Here is a 21,976-nt window from a genome sequence, read left to right as displayed (position 1 = left end):
ATTGAACAAATTTTCTTATTTTTAGAATTTTAGATTTATTTCTTGAATTGGTAAAGACAATTTTGATCTCTTTAATAAATTGAGTCAAGGGAGATGATTTAGGGATTTTCAGTGAAAGGGACCTTTTAACAATTTACCATTACAGGTCTTTTGGTAATGTTATTATAAAGGGGCCTTTTGTAATTTTTAACAATTTACCATTACAGGTCTTTTGGTAATGTTATTATAAAGGGGCCTTTTGTAATTTTACAAAATAATTGAGTATAAGTTAGTCACTTAATCTAGGGTCACCGCCCATTGCTGCTCATTGAAGGAAAAGGTTTAAATTATTTTATATTAACCCTAATTTGAAAGCCTAATCCTAAAAAATTCCAAAATCAATCTAACAATGTTTCCTTTTGATCTTTTAGTGCCTTCGTGTGGACTAGTTCGTGCACTCATACACTTGGATTGATTTGTGGAAGAACAAATTAAAGTGAAGGAACCTCCAACGATAGTAAATTCATTAAACCTTGTGTGAATTTAATAATTAAATACATATAATCATAATTACTACTCATTGAAGGAAAAGTTTTAAAATTATTTTATAATAAAACCCTAACCCTAATTTGAAAACCTAATCCTAAAAAATTCCAAAATCAATCTAACATTTGATTTTTCCTTTTGATCTTTTAGTGCCTTCGTGTGGACTAGTTCGTGCACTCATACATTTGGATTGATTTGTGGAAGAACAAATTAAAGTGAAGGAACCTCCAACGATAGTAAATTCATTAAACCTTGTGTGAATTTAATAATTAAATACATATAATCATAACCCTGATTTCAGGTTTAAAGGAATTGGGATTTAAATTTTGTTTTATATTCCACTACGTAAATCCCATATTTCCTTACACAGCCAAATATACTTGAGAGAAAATTTTCTTTACTCTATTATCTTGCTGACCGTTGAGCAATAACAACTATATTTTCCTCATCTACTCCATCCGGTTTTTGCTCCAAGAGTAGTTTTTGAGACCCTCCTGTATAAATTCGTTCCATTTAATTTCTAACAGTCACTCAAAAACTTGCAAATTTATAAATAAAAAGTGTTCAAACCAATTTAGAGCTTTCATTTATGAAACTTATTACTTTAAACTAAACACATTTCTACACCCTTGTTTGTGATTTCGTAGGTTGGATCTTTCTAGGCTAAAACCTTGTTCATTCATTTTTTAGATCATCTATTCTTGTATAGTAAATAGTTAGTTTCACTATTGGGTTGATTGGACATTTCTAGAGAAAGAGTGAAATCTCTTGTATTGAGAAAGGTGTACTTGACACCCTAAAGTAAATTGGGGTGAAGTGTTTAGGATAACATGTCATATGTTAGTATTTATGAGAAAGTTTCTCACAAACACATATTATTTATTCACTCACCGAGTAATAGGTCCCAAATGCAGAGAATGAAATGATCAGATATTTTGTCTTCTCTTCAGGTGAGAAGTGTACCACAGTTTGCATAGAAATAATTACTTGCTTTCATTGATGACTGCGGCTACTTAAATAAAGCAAAGTCTCGTACAAGTAAACCGAAATAAAGGGAAACTAACTGAACTACAATCCACGTAAATAGACACGTAAATAACGTAAACAAAACACTCCAAAAGTTAAGCATAACTCATGCACGTAAATTCGTGCATAACCTTGCAAATGAAACTCGCACGAAATCTTGCAACTACCTTGACCCATTCCTGCTCGTCACGACCAGCTTATTTGCCTTGACCTATTCCTGCTCATCACGACCAGCTTATCCCAAGTATTTGGGATTTGGTCGCCTGTCTCTTGCCGATCGTCGTGGCCTAACAATACCTCCCCCATCAAGTGGATCCTTGTCCTCAAGGTCAAAATGTGGAAACAGTTCTCGTAACTTCTTTGTGGGTTCCCACATTGCCTCTTCGGCTGGAAGGTGCTTCTAGTGCACCAAGCCTTCTTCGACCACTTGAGTGCCTTGTTTGATCCAACGGTAATCTACAATTAGTTGAGGCTCCAAGACGACCACCCTTCATCAATAAATGGTGGTAACTCGACCTGTGGTGTTTCCACGTTGCCGCCGTTGTCCTGGTACCGTTTGAGGAGTGACACATGAAACACTGAGTGAATGCGCGTCCCTTTCGATAATTATAACTTATATGCGACAGGCCCGATTTTCTCTAAAATTTGGTAAGGTCCATAAAAACGGCTAGCTAGTTTCTGATGAACCCTTTTAAAGACCGTTTGCTGGTGGTATGGGTGCAGTTTCAAAAGTACCCATTTGCCTACATTGAACGAAACATCTCTCCTTTTCTTATCTGCCATTTGCTTCATTCTGTTTACCAAATTTGCCAAGTTAGCCTTCAGTTGCCGTAGCAATTCATCTCGGTTTATGAGTTGCTGATCAACTTCATGTACCGATCAACTTCATGTACCGGTGATAGTCCCTCTGTATACGTCGGAATGGAAGGCGGCAATCTTCCATACAGCGCCTGAAAATGGGTCATCCCTATTGAAATATGGTATGTCGTATTATACCAATATTCCGCCCAAAGTAAGTAACTGCTCCATTTTCATGGCCACTGATGAACATAACACCGAAGATATTTTTCAACGCAGCGATTGATGACTTCCGTCTAGCCATCCGTCTGCGGATGATATGCGGAACTGAACTGTAGTTTGGAGCGCGACAGCTTGAAAAATTCTTTCTAGAAATTACTGATGAAAGTTGGGTCCCGATCACTAATAATTGATTTAGGCATACCGTGCAACTTGATGATGCCTTCCACGAATTTCTCTGCTACAATTCTTGCAGTAAACAGAACTTGAAAAAGGCAGGAATTGGATAGAACAAGGGTGGGTAGTCTGTTTGTGAGATAAGTTGTTGTTTGAAAAGCAAGCCACCAGTACTTTAGAGGCATGCTGGCTTGAGCTAATAAGGTTAACCCTTGCTCAACTATTTGCCTATGTTTCCGTTTAACCCTTCCATTTTGCTGATGTGTATAAGGACAAGGATATCTTACAACAATACCATGATTAGCAAAATAGGATGTTAGACTTCTAAACTCAACCACCCCACCCCACCCCCAAAAAAAAAAAATCTGTTTGGACACTTTTCAGAGGCTTATTAAACTGTCTCTGTACAAGTTTATGAAACTGCTAAAAAACCAAACTTGTTTCAGACTTAGTTTTTAAGGGAAAAATCCAGGTAAATCTACTGTAATCATCTAGAAATTGGATATAATATTTAAAGCCTTCAGGAGATGAAATATGTGCTGGTCCCCAAAGTTCTGAATGAACTAATTCTAAAGGTTAAGAAGCTCTAGAAGCTGATCTGGGAAATGTAGATTGATGAAGTTTTCCAAATTGGCAAGCTGTGCAGAATTCTAAAGAGCCTTGAACTGAGCTATTGATGTTCAAGGAATTCATGACTTTAGTAAGGACAGTAGCATTGGGGTGTCCTAATCGTTTGTGCCACAACATGCAATTGGTTTTTCTACTGGAAATGATTGAAAAATGTTGTCTTTATTATTATTAGTAGCATCATTACAAGCAGATACAAGATTGGACTGACTAGATAGAGCTGAACTAGTATTGACAGAAACTGAATCAGTAGATTGTTTGAAATCATACAAAGAACTAGCAACATTATTTTTTACTACAAAATGGTAAAGGTTGCTCAAGATGCAATAGGCTTGAAGTCTTGGTTGTTGTGTTGAAAGCTGAAGATGAAGAAGTTGACTGACCAGGAGACAGATTTAAGTTTGAAAAGGATGTATTGGTTGAAGTTTGGAGTTGGTATAGGCCAGCTTTAAGCTTTCTTTGAAGAAGAATAGCTTTGGAGTGCTTGTCCTTAACCACACAGTGATCAGCAAAAAAATTCAACAATGACATTATTATCTTTGGTGAATTTGGAAATACTTAACAGGTTTTTTGTAATAGAAGGCACACATAACACATTTTTCAAATGAAGAGATCTAGATTGACATGAAAATGAAGTAAAACTAGTGTGAGAGATAGGAAGAAGCTCACCTTTTCCAACTTGAAGCTGCTCATTGCCAGTGTAGTTTGAGTTCAGTGTGAGTTGAGATACATCAGAGGTCACATGGTCTATTGCTCCAGAATCCATGTACCATGAGACATCTTGAACTGTGGTTGGAGTAGCAGTGTAATGTGCAACTACATTAGGATCAGGAGGAGCATGTGCTTGAGATAGAAGTGCTTGATTATGATGATTGTGCATAGATGATTGAGACTGCACAGGAATTGACTGAGGACTGCTTGAAAATCCAATTGAATTAGCACTTGAACTGTTGGAGAAGTCAAGCTGTGAATGCATATGCCGATGTGCACTGGAGTTATAAGAACCATGTGAAGTGTAGAATTGTGGCTGAAAGTTCTCTGGTGATCTGATATAGTTCTGAGAAAACTGATTTCTGCCTGGTATATTATTTGCTCCAGTAAAATTAGCATCAAACCGATGATAGCAGTTTAATGCTAAGTGACCATTTTTTCCACACACTAGACATACCAGCCTGTTTCTTCCAAAACCTCTGCCTCTACCTCGGCTACCCCCAAATTATGGAGTAAGATGGGTTGAAAGCTAATGGGTTAATAGGGTGGTTAGGGTTGGGAATGGATTGTAAAGGAATGTATGGATGAGGTGTGAAACCATGATTAAAGGCTGGACTAGGAATTTGAGACTGTCCAAAACCAGATTGCTCAGAACTGGTTTGTCCAAAACTGAACTTAGATTGTAATTCATTTTGATATTTCTTATCAGTTTCATTTGTAGAAACAATAGCAAGATGCACTAACCCCCCACAAAACTCAGTGTTGATGACAGAATTCAGGGCCAGATTTGCTTTTTCTAACCTAAGTTCATATTTCTGCAGAATGATTTGTGCTTCCTGAATCGTTAATGGATCTAAACGGGACTCTAATCTGGTGGTTATATTAACCATGGCAGGATCATATTCAGAGTTTAATCCTTCAAGTATATAATTCAAAAGCTCCTCATCAGTTACAATAATTCCACTACCAAACAACATATCTACAAATCCTTTCATTTTGACAAAATATTCATGCATATTTAGATTGTCCTTTTTAGTATTTTGCAAAAAATTCTTAATATGCAGGGTTTTGGTTCTTGACTCGGTAAGAAAATCATTTTCTAAGGTAATCCACATATCAACAGAAAATTGACACTTTGAGACTACATTGAACATAGATTCAAAGATTGAGCTAAGAAGCCAACTTACAAGTAATTTGTTGGTTTTCTTCCACTGATTACACTTTCGATTGGTTCTTTTCTCCACAGCCCCTTCCGAGTTTTCAGCTTGAATCTTGACAAATGGGGTTGGGCATGAGACTAATCCAGTAAGGTCCTCTTTTAAATCTTGAGATCCAACTGCGAACAGAATCTGGGATTTCCAAAATTTGTAATTATCCCTAGTTAGTTTAGGGGAAATTACTAGAAGAGCTGAGTAGGTCATTGACAATGAATTCGTGCAATCGACTAAACCAATGGGTATTTTGTGAGCTGAATTAGCTAAATTAGGAGAGAAATGTGTCAGATCTACCATCTTTGACGCTAGTCAATGGCTCTGATACCATGTGAGACTTTGGGTAAGGTAACCAAGAAATTGGAACGAGGAGAAGAAAACGAGAGAGAGAGTAAGAGCTTAATATTTTGTAATTATTTTACTACTTTCTCTTTTTTGTTAATACATTTTGTTTTACTGTACACTTTTATAGTGTTTACATGAGTGTAACAATACTCTAACTAATCTTGTTACAGCTTAACTGAAAGCTAACAGAAACATAACAACTAATAGCATTGACAAATGACACTGTTACCCCTTTACTAACAATAAGGAATGACATTAAATTTTAAACCATGGAAAGACAAACTCACCTACGATAACCGGCCATTAGAGATGCTCCATAAGCAATTTTTCTGAGTAGCACTAATATTATTGTTAATTTCTTCAATCCTTCCATGAATTAAATCAAGTAAATAACTGTATGATAATTGTGGGTGTTGCTTACCAGCCTCCACGAAAAGATAGGTCAAGGCACCATTCATTGTCTTTTCGGCGAAAGCCTGCTCATTTTTATGTCGACAAATTCCTTTAGAACAATCTTTCAATATTAAACATGTTGGTATCAAAATTACTATGCAGTTGGTATCCAAAATGATGCGATAATAATCAATTATTTACATTTCCTTCACCATATTATTTAAACTATAAGGTATGCCTATAAATTTACTACGCATTAAAAATATAAATAAAAAAGCAACAAAATAGAAAAACCTTACAAAGGTATCAAAAGCTTGCTCATTATCTTCACAAGCACTGAGACAGATTGTCAATCCACCACTTGTGGCTTTGTTAGCACCAGATGCTGGTTTGTTATCCTCCCACGCCCTCCTGTTTAATTTCAAAAGAGAAAAAACAATGTCATCAAGTTGTTTTATTATCTATTTTGTTTTATTTACTTTTTATATTACTAAAGAAATTTAACAAATTAAACTTTTAAATGTGATTGACATACAGGAGCTAATGTATATTGGTTGGGAAAGGGAGTGATATCACTAAGGACGCAGAAATTAAATTCAAAAGAGCAAACGACATGTTCTCATTGACGTTTACCGAAATCCTAAGTTCATACCCTTGGTTGGTTTTACCCATAAACTATCATCGTTTCTTTTAATTTAACGGTAAAAGCGTCAAAACCCCATTTCTCTCAACTCACCACCATTGTCGGCACCAGCGCTGCTCGTTTTCCGTGGATCCCTACCGGATTTCTCACCCAAACTGTCAGAAATCACCAAACTTCATACCCCATCACCTCCTCCTTCAGCACCATCACCACCACCAACGACACAACCAATTGCCACTCCTCCTCCCATCTTAATGCAGGCTGCGCACGCAACAGTAAAGGATGGCACTGGGTTGGGTAGGCTTGTTGTGGCAAATGGTCGAACAGGTGGTGGGTGACGATGGAGCAGCAAGGTTAGAGTGTTGTTGGGGGGGTGGTTACATTCGACCAAACACAACAAGGATACAATCACAAACAACACTTCAAAAACAACAAACCCCACTGATTAAACACCAAAACCCGACGAAAAGCAGATGAGAGGGCGCCAAAACAGCAGCTGTCTTGCGGTAGAAAGTGTAGGTCGCGAGCAACGGTGATTAGGGAGAGTTAAAGGAGAGATGCGTTTTGAAGAGGCACATGCGCCTCACACAAATTCGGGTCAGGTCGACCCGTTTCATATTTCACCGGGTCAATTTTGACCCGAGTTTGACTTGTTTGACTTTATGAGTCAGCTGTTGACCCGGTTTAATTGACCCATTTGGTTTTACGGGTCAGACGTTGGCTGGGTTTGACTGACCCGTTTGACCTTATAGGTTGGGTTTGACTAATTACAGGGTTTGACTAACCCATTTGATGTATTGGGTTAGATCCGTGCGTCAACTTGATCCACTTTTATTTTGGTTTTAGGTTGGGGCGGAGTTGAATATATTTGAAAATATGGGTAACCTAAATTAAATAGGTAGCCCAATGGTTAGAGTGTTGGGTTTTAAGCTTGGAGACTTAGGTTCAAATCTCACCAATCACGCTTATTTGTATTTTATTTTTAAAAAAAATAAAACAGAAAAACGACATGTCATATATAAATCTGGAGTAAAAACGACATGTCATATATAAATCTGGAGTTAAAACGACATGTCAGTCGTTAGTCATCTTCAACCTCCATCCGAGTTTGCAACTCGGTACCCGACCCGCAAATTAACGCGTACAAAGAGCCGAAACTTTAAAGAGACATATCTAAGTCATTTTAACTCCATTTTTTATGATTCAAAAACCATTTTCTTCGTAATTTCATAAGGAATCTAATAGTGTAATTATTATAACCAAAAAAAAAAAAAAAAACAACTTTTTATGCACAAAAATTCAAAATTCAGAACTGCATTAATCAACAAGCAACATGCTTTAACAGTACGAATTTAAAACAATATAAACCAAAAGCCTTGATACCAATGTTGGAAAAACATAGAATAATATATATCCTAAACTAATCTCAAAATCATAGTCACCCATTGCAATCAGATTTTGTATATAAATGAACTACAATAAATTTACACAGCATAAATACCTCTTCTCCTTATCTCTGAATCAAAAATTGAATCTGGAAGAATAAACTGCATAGAGTATTTTTCTTTTTTAATTTTAGAGAGAGAGAACATGTTTTTCTTTGCGTATTGGTGAGTAACCCTTACTGAAAGAAAAAACTTTCTTTTTATACTGCCTTTGACAGTTTGAATTTCTCATGCCCCTTCATCATGGGTGTACTTATCCAATATTAACTTATCACTATTGTTACGAAGAACTGGTTTGCTTTTGTATAAAGATGAAATCAAAATAAATTGTTCAAATAAAAATAGACAATATTAACACAAAACACAATAGCGTCACATTATCAGACGAACCGACATAAAAATGAGTGAGGACGGCTGACCCCACTAAATTTTTTATTTTTTAAAAAATTTAATTTGTTTTTTCTCTTTTAATTGGGTGGTGCTATATTAACGTTTTAAATTTGATCAAATTTGATCGCAGTAATGTTTTTTCCATATTTTATATTATTTTATTTTGAATTGAGTAAGTGACCCGTTCCCACCCGGGGTTCAGCGAAGTGGCAAGTGGTATCTGATTTTATTTATTCCAGATTGATACCCTCAAAGTAACACCATTAGCCACTGTTGAATTCTAACACAGGCGTACAGATTGCAATTACCAAACTACCCTTAAAGTACCACCCTTCATCTTCCTGGTTTCCGCCCCCAAGTGCCGCCGCAGCCTCTCAGGCCAGAACCTAACCGATTCTCACACCGAAAATTAGCCTTGTCTGCACCATGGGTGCAACACATGGGTGTTCATTGTAGGCAAGTTCACTGGACAGACTCACTAGAGGATTCTATATGGATGGTAACCCCAGTGTCTATAGAATAAATCCTCTAACGAATGGCGGTGCATGTGATCCTTAGACTTGAGATTATCAGAGCGCCTTGTGCATTGATTGGTGTAGTTTGGCACTAACCCAATGTAATTCTATTCAGAGCTATCAATATAGTAATGATTGGCTGCATCGAAGAGTGTATCAAGACAGTAGTGGATTGACAAAGGATTCATCACTCCCGGGTATGGGAGAAGTTATCTCACTACGCAATTCAGTAAAATGGCAATGACACTAAATCTGTAGCCATAGTGGGATTGAGTTATTGCTCAATCCAATTTATTGTTCAGGTCATTGGTCCAATAACTAAATACAAAGATATCGAGGATATCTAAGGTTGACATTATTTTTGTACCTCATCCTTGATGGGATAACGAATGATGAAAGGATTTTACTGCATGGCAACCATATCGTTGATAGGTAGCTATTTTGCTGAATCTAAATCTATTGGGTGGCCATGATGCCTTGCTATGGGCCAATTTTGGTCTGTGTGTAGTAAGACGATTAATTGGTGTTAATTGTGATACTACTCACTATCAATATGATAAGGAGCCTACGAGTCACACACTTAGAAGATAATTTAAGAATCAGTCTGTAAAAGGGGTTTTTTCGTCTTTTAAGACAAAAGGTTATTTTGGTAATATCATAATGCAATTAAATTTGTTGAGGTTGTTGCATGTATTCAATTTTAATATTGAAATTAAAATTAGTGAGATTATATTTAAATGCATGGGCGCATATATTTAAATGGATTATTATTGTTAATTAAATGTTAACATATTGTTTAATATATTAATTGATTTTAATAATAATAATTAATTAAATTTAAAATACCATTAAAGGAGTGTTTGGTTACAAGGGTGGATTATGATTGGAGTCCATGGTATTTCTAAGTGGAACAGGGTTTTTAATTGGTGCACTATATAAGTGCAATTTAAAATTAAAAACATTGAACATTATTCATTATATCAAAAACCCTAGCCACCATCTTCTTTCCCTCTCACGTTTTTGACATTGGTGGAGAGAAAATTCTTTTTCTCTTCTTGGATTCTTGAAGCGAGATCAAATCAGAGATATTAAGGAGCCTCCAAACGTTGATAACATATAATGAATCCTTGTATGGATTTAGTTTTTACAAAGATTTAGTTTTAACATGTAAGACGTTATAATTGTTGCCCAAATTTTGGGTTTAGAGTAATGATCTATTCATTTTTTTAAATTATTTTGTTTTTCTGCTACGCAAATTTGATCATTTACTTATAGCTTTTAATTCTTAAGGGCCCAAGAATTAAATAAATTAATGGACTAGGTTGAGATCGAGAGATGATACTTAGTTGGTTTCGGGTAATAAAACCATAGGTTAAGCGAACACTAGAGATAGGTTACTGCGACTTGTGAGATTTTGGTAAACTCTATAGAGCGTAATAATCTTTTAATACTTAAATTTGATTTAGGGATATCTCAGGTTAGTAATTAGGAGTTAATTTGGTAATTATTTGAGAGAAAGTTATTGGAATTCTAGGGAGTTTAACATGTAAAAAAGGCTTAATAAGGTTAGCATAAATTATCAATACATATAAGTAGAGTTGGTGCCAAGTCTATGCCCTAGGTTTAGTAATCTTGCATTAAAAATCAAGGGTTTTGTTCAAAGTCTATCTCTCTTTTAATTTTAAACCGTTTTCGATTGATTAGTTTAGTTTAGGTTTTTCTTCATAAAAATTTGGTTAATCAAATAGCAACAAGATAGTCAATTTTGGTAATTGGTAGTTAGTAATTTCCTAGGGTTCGACATCCGTTACTTGTGAAACACATGTTAGTACCGTTGATTGTGGTCCAGCAACTGTTGTGGTATTCCATCATTGTTCCTTCTTAATTTTGAATTTTATAAAATGAATCTTTAATTAATAGTAGTTTTAATTATCAATATAAAATTCGAATAACATTTTCTATTATTATATAAGGGTAGTTTTAATATTGTACATGTATAAAATCATCCTTAGAAATACTCTTATTTTTAAAAACTATATAGGTAGCTTTTGGAATCCTTTTATAAATGTGATTATTATATAATCAGCTTCAAATCTAATCAGTTTTAAAAGTTGTTTATCAAATATTTTTATTATTGTAGCTTAAAACTTGATTATTTCTTAAGCTACAACAATCCCAAATGCACACTTGGTTTTGGTTCTGTCCCAATATAAGGTAAGGCCTAAACTTATTGTCTCATTCTCTACCCTTAATTTAACTCGTGATGTTCCTCGGATCATTTGTATTTCGCCATCCTAAAGTTTAATCAAATCGGGGGTTGATGATAAATTCCTTGTTAGTATAAAAACATCAAATCCTAAAATTTAAGATCTTACCTTTACACAAGTAATAATCGCACAAAAAATGGCCCGCGGCCCGGTGAAGACTTTATTGCTTTGAAAAACTTGGACGAGTGTCATTTCTAGTATATCATCAACATGCGCCGCTCAATTAATGAAAACAAATAACTCTATTCAGAAGAAATGAAAAGATTCCAGCTTGATATGTTTCGTAAATGAAATAATTCTATTCTTTCTTTATCCCTTGCTTGTTAGTTGACATATGGGAAGATTTGGATTCCTAGTTAGACTAATCACAATTGCACGCATTGATAGCTAGAAAGCATTTGAGAAAATTGTAAATTTGGTTATGCAGTTATTTGTGACGGACTCTTATTGACTCTAAATTTGGGTATAAACGTATGCAGCACTTCATATGTATAGTTGTTTAATAAATGTATGTTATGTAACATCTTATGCCTAAAAAGTCACACTGATGTAAGCTCAACAAATGTCTAAAAGACAAAATGTACTAGCTGAAAAGCCCATAACACCTCAAAGAAATTCATTCCAACACTATTTCATTATAAGAGATTGACGGATGACAGCTCTCCATGTGTCAAGGAAACTTGCAAAACACTCATTACATTGACCTCAAATGTGTATAAATTGACACCTCTCTTCATGAAAGAAGGGGTTGGGCATATGAGAGCTAGACATACATTTGAGTTTTATTATCTTTCTCTGTAAACCAAGCATATCTCCATTCTTTGTACGTCTTACCGACAATATGATAGAAATAGTCAGAGAATAATGAAATAACAGTGGACGTAGAATTAGCTTTTGAGCATTCGAACCACTATAAAAATCGTCCTTGCCATTCTTTTTTTTATGTTTCTACAAACATATATAATCTCATCTTCTGCTTTATTTCCTTTCATTTCCATTTCATGTGTAATTCCTAAGTCACCTTAGCGTTTTACACGTGCGAGTCGTTGGTGTCAAAATCAAGCATCAATAGTTTGGTGGCCCATGTAGGTCTCAAACCTACGTCCAAGTTCCTATATTGCGTGGCCAAATCGCAGATCACACGCATTAGAGTGCTCAGATCGCGTGATCAGATCACAGATCGCATGCATCAAAGTTCTCGGATCACTTGGCCAAATTGCAGATCGCACACATCAGAGTTCTTGGATCGTGTGGCCAGATCGTAGATCGCATGCGTCAGAGTTCTTAGATCGTGTGGCCAGATCGCAGATCGCACGCATCATAGTTCTTGAATCGCGTGGTCACATCGTAGATCGCACGCATTAGAGTTCTCAGATCGCATGGTTAAATCGCAGATCGCACGCATTAGAATTCTCGGATCGCATGGCCAGATCACAAATCGCACGCATCATAGTTCTCAGATAGCATGGTCAGATCGCATGCTTAGATCACGCGTTCCAGATCGTTGAGATCACGCGCTCAAATCGCATAAGAGTTCTCAGATCGCGTGGCCAGATCGTAGATCGCATGCATCAAAGTTCTCAAATGGCGTGGTCAGATCGTAGATCGCACGCTTAGATCGCTGATCTTTGGCTCTCAAATCGCATGGCTAGCTCGCAGATCGCAGATCTTGGGCTCTTAGATGGCATGGTCAGATCACAGATCGCATGCATCAGAGCTCTTAGATGGCGTGGTCAGATCGCAGATCGCATGCATCAGAGCTCTTAGATTGTGTGGCTAGATCATAGATCACATGCTCAGATCACGCGTTCAAGATCGTTGAGATCATGCGCTCAGATCGCCCAGATCGCAGATCGCACGCTTATATCATCCAGATCGTGTGTTCAAAATCGTTGAAATCACACATTTAGGTAATTTAGATCGCTCTTTTGAGTAGCCAGATCGTGCTTCCGAGCGCTTAGATCGCTGATCTTAAGTTCTTGGATCAAGCTTCGCGCTTTCTGATCGAACTCCTTCTGTTCTCAGATCAAGCTTCACGTTTTTTGATTGAACTCCTTCTGTTCTCATATCAAGCTTCGTGCTTTCTGATCGAATTTCTTATGCTTTCTGATCGAGGTCCTTATGATCTTTGATCGAGCTCCTCTCAGATCCTGATCAGCTCCTAGCTCTCAAATCGTGATTAGCTCTTAGCTTTGATATTGCAAACAGCCTCAAGTCGTGTTCTCAGCTTTCAGATCGCGATCAGTTCTCAATTCTTAGATCGCAACCAGTTGCCAACGTTAGAAAAAACGCGTAGAAAACTCCAAACAGCCTCAAAACATGCCAAAATGGATGATTTTGGCCTCGAAAATGGCCCCAACCTGGTTCTCCTATTGCCACGACGTAAAGCTCGGAATAAGCTTTTTGTAGATATCTTATGGGCTCCAAAACTCTTCCCGGATCAAAAGTTATGGCTGTTTTAAGTTTGTTTGTCCGTTTAAGGCCTTTAAGCCATGTGTTTAATTTGGCTACCAAAGTCAGCTCTCTCCAAGAATTCATCTACTGGACATTTCATGTCAGTTATCAAATTGCGCTCAGCTTCAGATCGCTCCAAGCACTCAAATCACGGTCCTAGCTCTCAGCACCCGATCGTGCTAGCTATAGTTCGAGCTCTTTAGTTTGAGACTGCAGCCTATTGTGCGACAACCATTCAGATCAAGGACCTAAGTTTTTGAAGTGCGATTATGCACTCCAAAAACTGAAGGGCTTCTGTTATGCCTAAAAAGTCACGTTGATGTCAGCTCAACAAGTGCCTAAAAGATAAAGTGTACTAGCTACTAAGCCCATACCGCCTCAAAGATATTCATACCAATCTTATCTCATTTTAAGAGATGGATAGATGAGAGTTCTCCATGTGTCAAGGCAACTTGCAAAACACTCATTACATTGACCTCAAATGTGTATAAATGAGCACCTCTCTTCATGAAAGAGGGGTAGCACATATGAGAGCTATGCATAGATTTGAGTTTTATTATCTTTCTCTGTAAACCAAGCATTTCTCTATTCTTTGTACGTCTTATCGGCAATATCATAGAAATAGCTAGAGAATAATGAAATAATAGTGGATGTAGGATTCGTGTTTGAGTATCCGAACCACTATAAAAATCGTCATTGCCATTCTTTTATTTATGTTTCTGCAAACATATATAATCTCATCTTTTGCTTTATTTCCTTTCATTTCCATTTCACGTGTAATTTCTAAGTCACCTTAGCGCTTTACACGTGCAAGTCGTTGGAAACATCAAGATTCAAACGTAACGTATTATGTTTCTTTTATTTATCTCTAACACCAACAATATGATTATGTTTTTATATAAACGTTTACATATACTACAAAATCTCTAACTTAGATTGGTTTTAAAATAATATCTTCTTCTCATACGAGCTTTTAAGGATCTCACCACGTTTTCGTATTTTCATTTGTTTGTAATTTAGAATTATTTGTCTATAACCACCAATCACAAACAATTATTTATTTAGATAAAAGTTTAAACCAATAAATGATTCTATCCTTTAATTAAAAGTTCAATTCTTCGTGTTCTCTTGTATATTAATGTGTTTGTTAATATAAGACGTAGGCGCACGCTTGAACTTATCTAAATTAAAGCAAAAGAGCCTTTTACGCCACTCAATTGATAGTTGGCATCAGGTTCGTCCACTTTACATTGTTGTGGAATAAAGAGATGAAACAGAACAAAACCATAACAATTAAGAAATTATCAAAAGAGAATAAAACCTTTATAATTTATTGGACAATAAAGTTCGCACTTATAAGGCTTTCTAGATTGCTCATTCAGCCGAAACAAAAAAAAAAAAAAAAAAATATATCATAAGTTCATAGTGAAGAAATTACTAGAACTAAAGGAATATAATCAAAGGAGTAATCATCATTGACTTAAGTCTTTAGGGATAAGATTTGGAATACTTCTATAGTTGTATTAAGAAAAGATGAATAAAGAGTATATTTTAATAAAAGCAATAACTTGTATGAAATAATTAAACATATATTTATAAAAGTATTCTCTTATTACAAAAAAGTTTTTAAAGAAACACTTGTCAAGCACTCTATTAAAAAGAATAACAGAAAACAGTCAATGTACGTTTAACTTAGTATATTTTAACCCAAACACTAGCCGTAATATTTGTGACCGTTTGAAAGCACTTTTGAATTAGCTAGAGCAACTGGTATAAAAATAATAATATGCTTTTAAAATATGTTTTAGTTAATTAAACTTATATAAAGCTTTATAAGACTTCTTGTGTGTGTGTATTTATATATATATATATATATACACACACACACGAAGTCTTACAAAGCTTTATGATACAACCTTCTACCGAAAAAAAAAAAAAAACAAAAGCTACAGAGGTGTGTAAAGAATAAGCTTAAAGCTCTTCCATATGTTCATATATCATGAAAGTTCAATTTGCCTTTCCGCCAACGCCAAGTATATATGCTTGTCAATTAAATCTGAAGATTGCTCAACCATTACATGCAACATGCTTTAATGGAAACGAGTCGACCAATTCAGTGCTATTACTGCAGGCAACGAGTCTCACCACGTAATTCAAATGAAAGACTAGTTGTTTGCCCAGGTTGTAACCTTGAAATAAAAGTAGAAAGATCAAACATTTTCGATAATTCAAGTACAGCAAATGAAGCGTATGGTCAAGTCAAAGGCTTCTGTCCAACGAAAAGTTTACAATATATGAACTTCATGAGAAAAAGAACTGAAACTAGCCCTAAAAGGACGTCTCTGAATAGTAAGCCGTCTCCTCTTCAGAGGTCGCCCCCGACTCGACCAAAGAAGCGTGCTGTGCTTTGCGGAGTCAGCTACAAGGAAACTAAGTACAAGCTTAAAGGAACTATCAATGATGTGAAGAACATGAGGGATCTGTTGATCACCAAGTTCGGATATCAGTCCGAGGGCATTCTTGTACTCACAGGTAAAATTCCTTTTATTTAATTTTAAGCTTTTATATTTTGGATATACTTATTTCTCCTTAATGACTTTTGATCTTTACATTTATGATAATATTAGTCTAATATTCTTGGAAAATTAAATGGCCCAGTGGATGGCAAAAATAAGTTAGTGGAACTCTATCGCTTCCCCAACCAATGCCAAATGTTAGTTGGTCTTAAACTTAAGCTAGCCCTAGAAAATAAAAGTAATAAAGCATTAACGATGCAGCCTGGCTTGCGTAATACACGTTTCGAAACTATTATACCATGTCATAATTATGGGAAAAGTACAAATTTACCATTCAGGTTTAGGCCCATAGTTTCTTATATTATTCATTAAAAGTTTAGAGTTATTATTAATGTAAGACCATTATTTTCATTAAAAAAAACTTAATGAAGAAAGAATTCAAGTTCTAAAGTTAGTATTAACCAGAGTTAAATTAGTAATTTTATCATTGTTACTATTACTAAAGTCAATTTTTTTTTTTTTTTTTTTGTTGAAGACTTATTCTATTATCAGCTTGGGTTTACACATATATAGCTAACTTGATAATTATAATTTATCAAAATGTACAAGTTTTATTTAAAAAACAAATCTGGTCGTAAAACCTAATGGCTTCTCAATTATACTCATAATGGAAAAAAAAAAAAAAAAACTAATATATTCATAATATTAACGTAGATTTAGTTGTTTAACACATTTCATCTATTTTTGTTTTTGTTTTTTTTACTAAGGGCAATTAGATCAATTCATGTGATTTGATGACTAAATCTATCTTTTAAACAAATCCTTAACATTTTGGGAATTAAAATTAGTAAAGATAGCTATATATGTAAATATTTCTTTTTCTAATTAGATTCATTATGATCAATTTTTTTGCCTAACTACAATTTTATCCTCTTCTAAAATGATTAAGTATGACAAAATTAAAAATAATAAGAACAATCTAGGTATACAATCATTAAAAAAAAAAAAAAAATTCCCCATTCCATATTTCAATCAAATAGTTGAAATTTAATGTAAACTTCGTTAGAAAAGGCCTGGAGATTTATAATTCCATGGTTTGAAATTAAAGATCCTAATCCGGATCAATGTATTTATATATTTTGTTTGCAGAAGATGAAGAAGAAGAACACCATCCAACGAAGAAGAACATCGAGAAGGCCTTGAAATGGCTTGTGAAGGATTGCGAAAAAGGTGAATCACTTGTATTCTACTTCTCAGGCCATGGCTTACGACAACCTGATTTTAATGGTGATGAAATTGATGGGTTTGATGAGACAATTTGTCCTGTTGATTTTATGAAAGAAGGGATGATTCTTGATAATTATATCAATACCACCATTGTTAAGCCTCTCATTCAAGGTGTTACGCTTCATGCCATTGTTGATGCTTGTCATAGTGGCACAATTCTCGATTTGGTATATATTTACAATAGAAAGACGTAAGTTTTTCATCCACTTAATGATACTCATTCTTGTCATTTTTCATACTTTTTATGCACTCTGAAATTCTTGGTTAAAAATATTCAGGAGAAAATGGGAAGAAAATATACCTCCATCTGGTGTTAACAAAGCCACAAATGGTGGCTTAGCAATTAGTCTCAGTGCTTGTGAAGATGATCAAGTGGCTTCCGACACTTCTGTAAGTGATGTTATTAATTTTAGCATTGAAATCGAAACATAACATTTATTTTTTTAATAACAAAATTAGTTAAAATGTAGACTCCCTGAGGTTGAGGTACTAACAAAAATTCCCTTGAAGTTTCTAAAATAAAAAAAATTTCTCTACAATCAGGGAATGTTAGTGAGCTGTTAGAATTTATACTATTATGATTTAATAAATATTTACCAATTTGCCCTTAACCATTTAGTTTAACACCTAAAACTTAATGAAAGGGGAATTTTCATTATTTTATAAACATCAGGGGTTTTTTTGTCATATTATCGTACCTCGGGGTGATTAATGTTATTATATCTTACAAAATTAATTAATTAACCTAATAATTATAATATCAAACATATTTTGTCATAGCCTTTTACCCCTTTTGAGCATTTAAAGTGCATATCATTTTCATAAATGTACAACATTCAACATTTCTCAGCTAACTTATGTATTAACAAATATATGCAGGCATTCACAAGAAAGACAATGAATGGTGTCTTGACTTTCATATTGATAGATATAGTCAAGAAATATCCAGGATTAACATATGGAGATTTACTTGACCTGATTCAAGAGACCATTGATGAAGTTAATAGTAGTCGATGTCTTATTAGCTCTAACTTCTTCAAGAAATTTTTTAACAACAGAATAACACAGGTGAGCTTTCTTTCATAAGGTTTGAACATGTAGAGTACATTAAAGACTTGCTTTTCCCATCTTATAATAGAATAAGAACAAGTTGCACAAGCCAAATTTTTTTCTTTCAACAAAACTCTCTATCAAATATCATGGATTTAATATATGTTGTAGTTCATTACATTTTCATTTATTTTTTATTCATTATTTCCTTAAAAATTATGGTATTTATTTCTTTCATGGATTTACACAGAGGGTTCAACTTTCATCTTCGGAAATATTTAATGTTTCTAAAAGAACATTTAGACTCTGACGTACATGCTGGATAAATTTTCAAGAGTACAACATGACATAAATTGTTCGTTGTTGTTCAATAAACAAGATGTATGGTTGGATGTACTTCAACTCTCTGAACGTACAAATCATGTCTAGAATAAAGGTTACAAAAGAAATTGTATCTTTAAATTCCCATTTAAATCAATAATGAAGTTATTGGTAATCTTCCAAAAAAACATGTTTGATGCTTATAGGGCGACTTTATGGATTCGGTTGATGAGATTGTTTTCTTTTTTAGTTTTAATTATATATATATATATATATATATACTAGTTTGTGCAGCATGGTAGTAAGAAATAAAAAAAAAAAAAAAAAAAAAAGAGTGAAGATTATTATTAAGTGAAAGGTATTTGTGAAAATTTTAAGGTATTATAAGAAAATAAACATTTTTACAACAATTCAATGAGATATATTAAGAAGCAGGCTTATTAATTTAACAGTGGGGGTCCATAGTTCCACTTAAAAAAAAAAAAAAAAAAAAACAAACCAAAAAGTTCATAAAATGGCCAAGCTCACACCCACATGTGATAAAATCCACAATAAAGAAAGAGTTGAGCTACTGGCACCAACTATGAACTAAAGAACCTCTTCTTAAGTTACCCTGTTTCAAAGTTTTTAAATTTTTTTTTTTAATATTTTAAAAGAGTTAACATTCTATTCCGTTCACTTATTATGCTATAACCTCCACCACATTTTCCTAAAAATCCTTACAAATAATCCTAACAACATAATACAGATAACAACAAAAAATATATAGGCTAAATAGCTACCCATATTTTGAAGAAACAAATAACAATAAATTTATATGTAAAACAATTAAAAACTTAACAATTTTATATTGCTTCTAACCTGATATATCTTATTGCAAATCTTGTTCCTCCATTAACCCAAATCTTTTTCTTCCATTAAACTATTTTTTCGTTCTAAAAAATAATTTGAATAGCATAAAAAAAATGAATTGTGTTTATGAGATTGTTGTACGAGAATGTGCAGACAACTCAGAGCAAGCAATAGCTTGGAACGAGTTGTAGCTCAGAGTAATTTGTGAGATGGCGATAAGCCGTAAAGTGAGCTACCTAGCAGTTATCCTCCAAACTGCAAATGAACTCTATGATCTCCTTAGATAGGCGTTATCCCCTAAAATCAAAGAGAATGTCATGAGATTGACTCCCTACAATCTTAGCATGATAAATACACCAAAGATCATAGGATTAACTACCTAAAATTAAGCCATTATCCCGGGAATCACTCTTGTAACTATTATCAACTCAGCAGTTAGCAATTTTAGAGAGGGAGCTTATTCTTGTAATCAAACACATTAATAAGAAATCAGAGGACGTAGGCTTGAAGTTTAGCTCACCAAACCACTTTAAAAGTTCCTTTTGCATTTAATTTCATTAGTTTTATTTTCATTTTGTTGATTATTCATAACCACATGGCCATCTTACCTAGTTTTGTCAAGGTCAATCAAGTATGTCTAGTTGTTGCAAGATTTCGTAACAACATTTTGGCGCTAGAAAAATGGCCTTCCACTTGTCAATCTTAACTCATTAATCATACATAATAGCCATGGTGCATACCAGATCTTCCAAAACCCACACCGGTGTTAACTGTAATGACGACGTTGAAGCTAACCATCAATAGGTCAATCAGGCAATCTTGCAAACTCGACCATTGGTGGTTCCACCTCTTCAACTGACAAACCCACAAGAGGTTGAAATTTCTAATCCAGATAATGCACAAATGATGGACATGCTAAGGTCGCTAACCAATTGATGAGTGCCTAGAAGTGCACTCATACTTAGTGATTTTAAGGGTATTTTGTGTGGGAATTAGGTTTAATTGGTTAAATTTACTTAATTTATGTATCTCTTTTGTTTTCTAGAATCATGGGTATGTTTTGTGAAATTTTAGGTATTTCAGTGTTGAAAATAAGGATTTTGAGCATGTACGTTGAAGAGTAAAGAATCAGAATCATGTAAGAACAAATAGTTCGAGAATTGGAGCTCAAACGGAGAAGTTATAATTTTTTGAAGATTGTTCACAAAATGACTGCCGCGGCACAAATTTGTTGTGCTGTGGCAGAAGAAGGATGGATAATGGCAAGAATTGGACAGAAACTTTATGTCATGGTGGAGGATTTTTGTGTCGTGGCGTGAGTGAACATGCTCCACAAAAATGGGCGTAACTTGAGCTACACAACTTTGATTGATTTGCTTCTGGTGGCATTTGAATGCCACAATACCAGTCTACAACTTTCATGTTTTGGTTGTGATCCAGTTCGACCCTTAATATGGTTGATAATATATTCGAAAGTTACATCAGTGCAAGGAAGATAAGCAGACCAGGGTTTTGGAACATGTTTCGGTGTTTCTACAATAACTTGAGTTGTAGACCTAAGATTTAGATGATTCTTGAAGCGTTGGAAATTTTAATCGAAGACCTACAATCAATATTTTCACAAATGTTCCAGATTTAGAAGCTATCATGTTCTCTTTTGGATATCTTTGTGCGGTTCATGTGAAGGAATCCTAATTTCATTAGGATTATATTATTCTATTTCACCTAGAACTGAATTTTATTCTCCTATTTTGTATAGGATTTTTCCCATTACTTTCCCACAACCCTAGCACTATAAAAGGATGTCTTTAGGTAATTTTAAGGGAGAGACTTTAACTAAGAGAGAATTAATACAAGGAAGGGGAGGAGATCGATCTACCTAGGGTTTTTCATCATCATCTTCTTTTGCTCTTCATGCTTTGGAAGGTTTTGAGGTTTGCTTTCCTTATGATCATGTGTAACTAAACTCTTTACTAGGGATCCAATGTAACCTAATTTGAAGGCTTTATGTCATAATCAATTCTATGTGTTTATCAATTCAATGTTATTCTTGATTCATTCATTGTGATTAATTCAGTTTTTAATTGATCTTATTACTTGATCACCTTTAATGTTAATTAATTAATTGCATGAGACAAAGTTAGACAATATGCCCTAGCTAATCTCGAATAGCTCTTTTGAATGAATGGTTCGTGTGTCTACAT

At 34.5% G+C, this 21,976-nt stretch overlaps 1 protein-coding gene and 1 long non-coding RNA gene across 4 annotated transcripts; one reads left to right on the top strand and one right to left on the bottom strand.

Annotated features, from left to right (window-relative positions):
* Positions 1-809: 809 nt before the first annotated feature.
* Positions 810-7,226, bottom strand: LOC116141967. Of its 2 annotated transcripts, none has more exons than XR_004129914.1 (5): positions 6,769-7,226; positions 6,332-6,443; positions 6,061-6,115; positions 5,927-5,968; positions 810-1,019 (listed from the first exon to the last, which is right to left on the bottom strand). It is a non-coding gene; the product is annotated as an uncharacterized LOC116141967 (long non-coding RNA). The 2 variants fall into 2 exon arrangements; XR_004129915.1 differs by lacking the exon at positions 810-1,019 and adding an exon at positions 5,136-5,432.
* An 8,421-nt stretch (positions 7,227-15,647) lies between these two features.
* On the top strand, positions 15,648-19,145 carry LOC116141959 (metacaspase-1-like). Of its 2 annotated transcripts, none has more exons than XM_031427435.1 (5): positions 15,648-16,278; positions 17,415-17,739; positions 17,828-17,939; positions 18,429-18,617; positions 18,850-19,145. In XM_031427435.1, exons 1-5 carry the CDS (start codon positions 15,825-15,827, stop codon positions 18,907-18,909), a joined length of 1,140 nt encoding a protein of 379 aa, XP_031283295.1. In that variant the 5' UTR covers positions 15,648-15,824; the 3' UTR covers positions 18,910-19,145. The 2 variants fall into 2 exon arrangements, with proteins under 2 accessions (XP_031283295.1, XP_031283294.1); XM_031427434.1 differs by having other exon boundaries at positions 15,649-16,278; positions 17,412-17,739.
* Positions 19,146-21,976: the final 2,831 nt, after the last annotated feature.

This window comes from Pistacia vera, unplaced genomic scaffold (assembly GCF_008641045.1).
Source record: "Pistacia vera cultivar Batoury unplaced genomic scaffold, PisVer_v2 Contig401, whole genome shotgun sequence".
NCBI lineage: Eukaryota > Viridiplantae > Streptophyta > Magnoliopsida > Sapindales > Anacardiaceae > Pistacia > Pistacia vera.
The sequence above is the reverse complement of the archived record's forward strand: the minus strand, read 5'-3'. Positions and strand labels throughout refer to the sequence as shown.

Bases quoted from the DNA above. Each gene is read 5' to 3' on its own strand.
- LOC116141959 (XM_031427434.1), top strand. From the start codon at position 15,825: ATGCAACATGCTTTAATGGAAACGAGTCGACCAATTCAGTGCTATTAC. The intron at 17,940-18,428 runs GTAAGTGATGTT...AAATATATGCAG, and splicing joins AAGTGGCTTCCGACACTTCT to GCATTCACAAGAAAGACAAT. The intron at 18,618-18,849 runs GTGAGCTTTCTT...GGATTTACACAG, and splicing joins TTAACAACAGAATAACACAG to AGGGTTCAACTTTCATCTTC.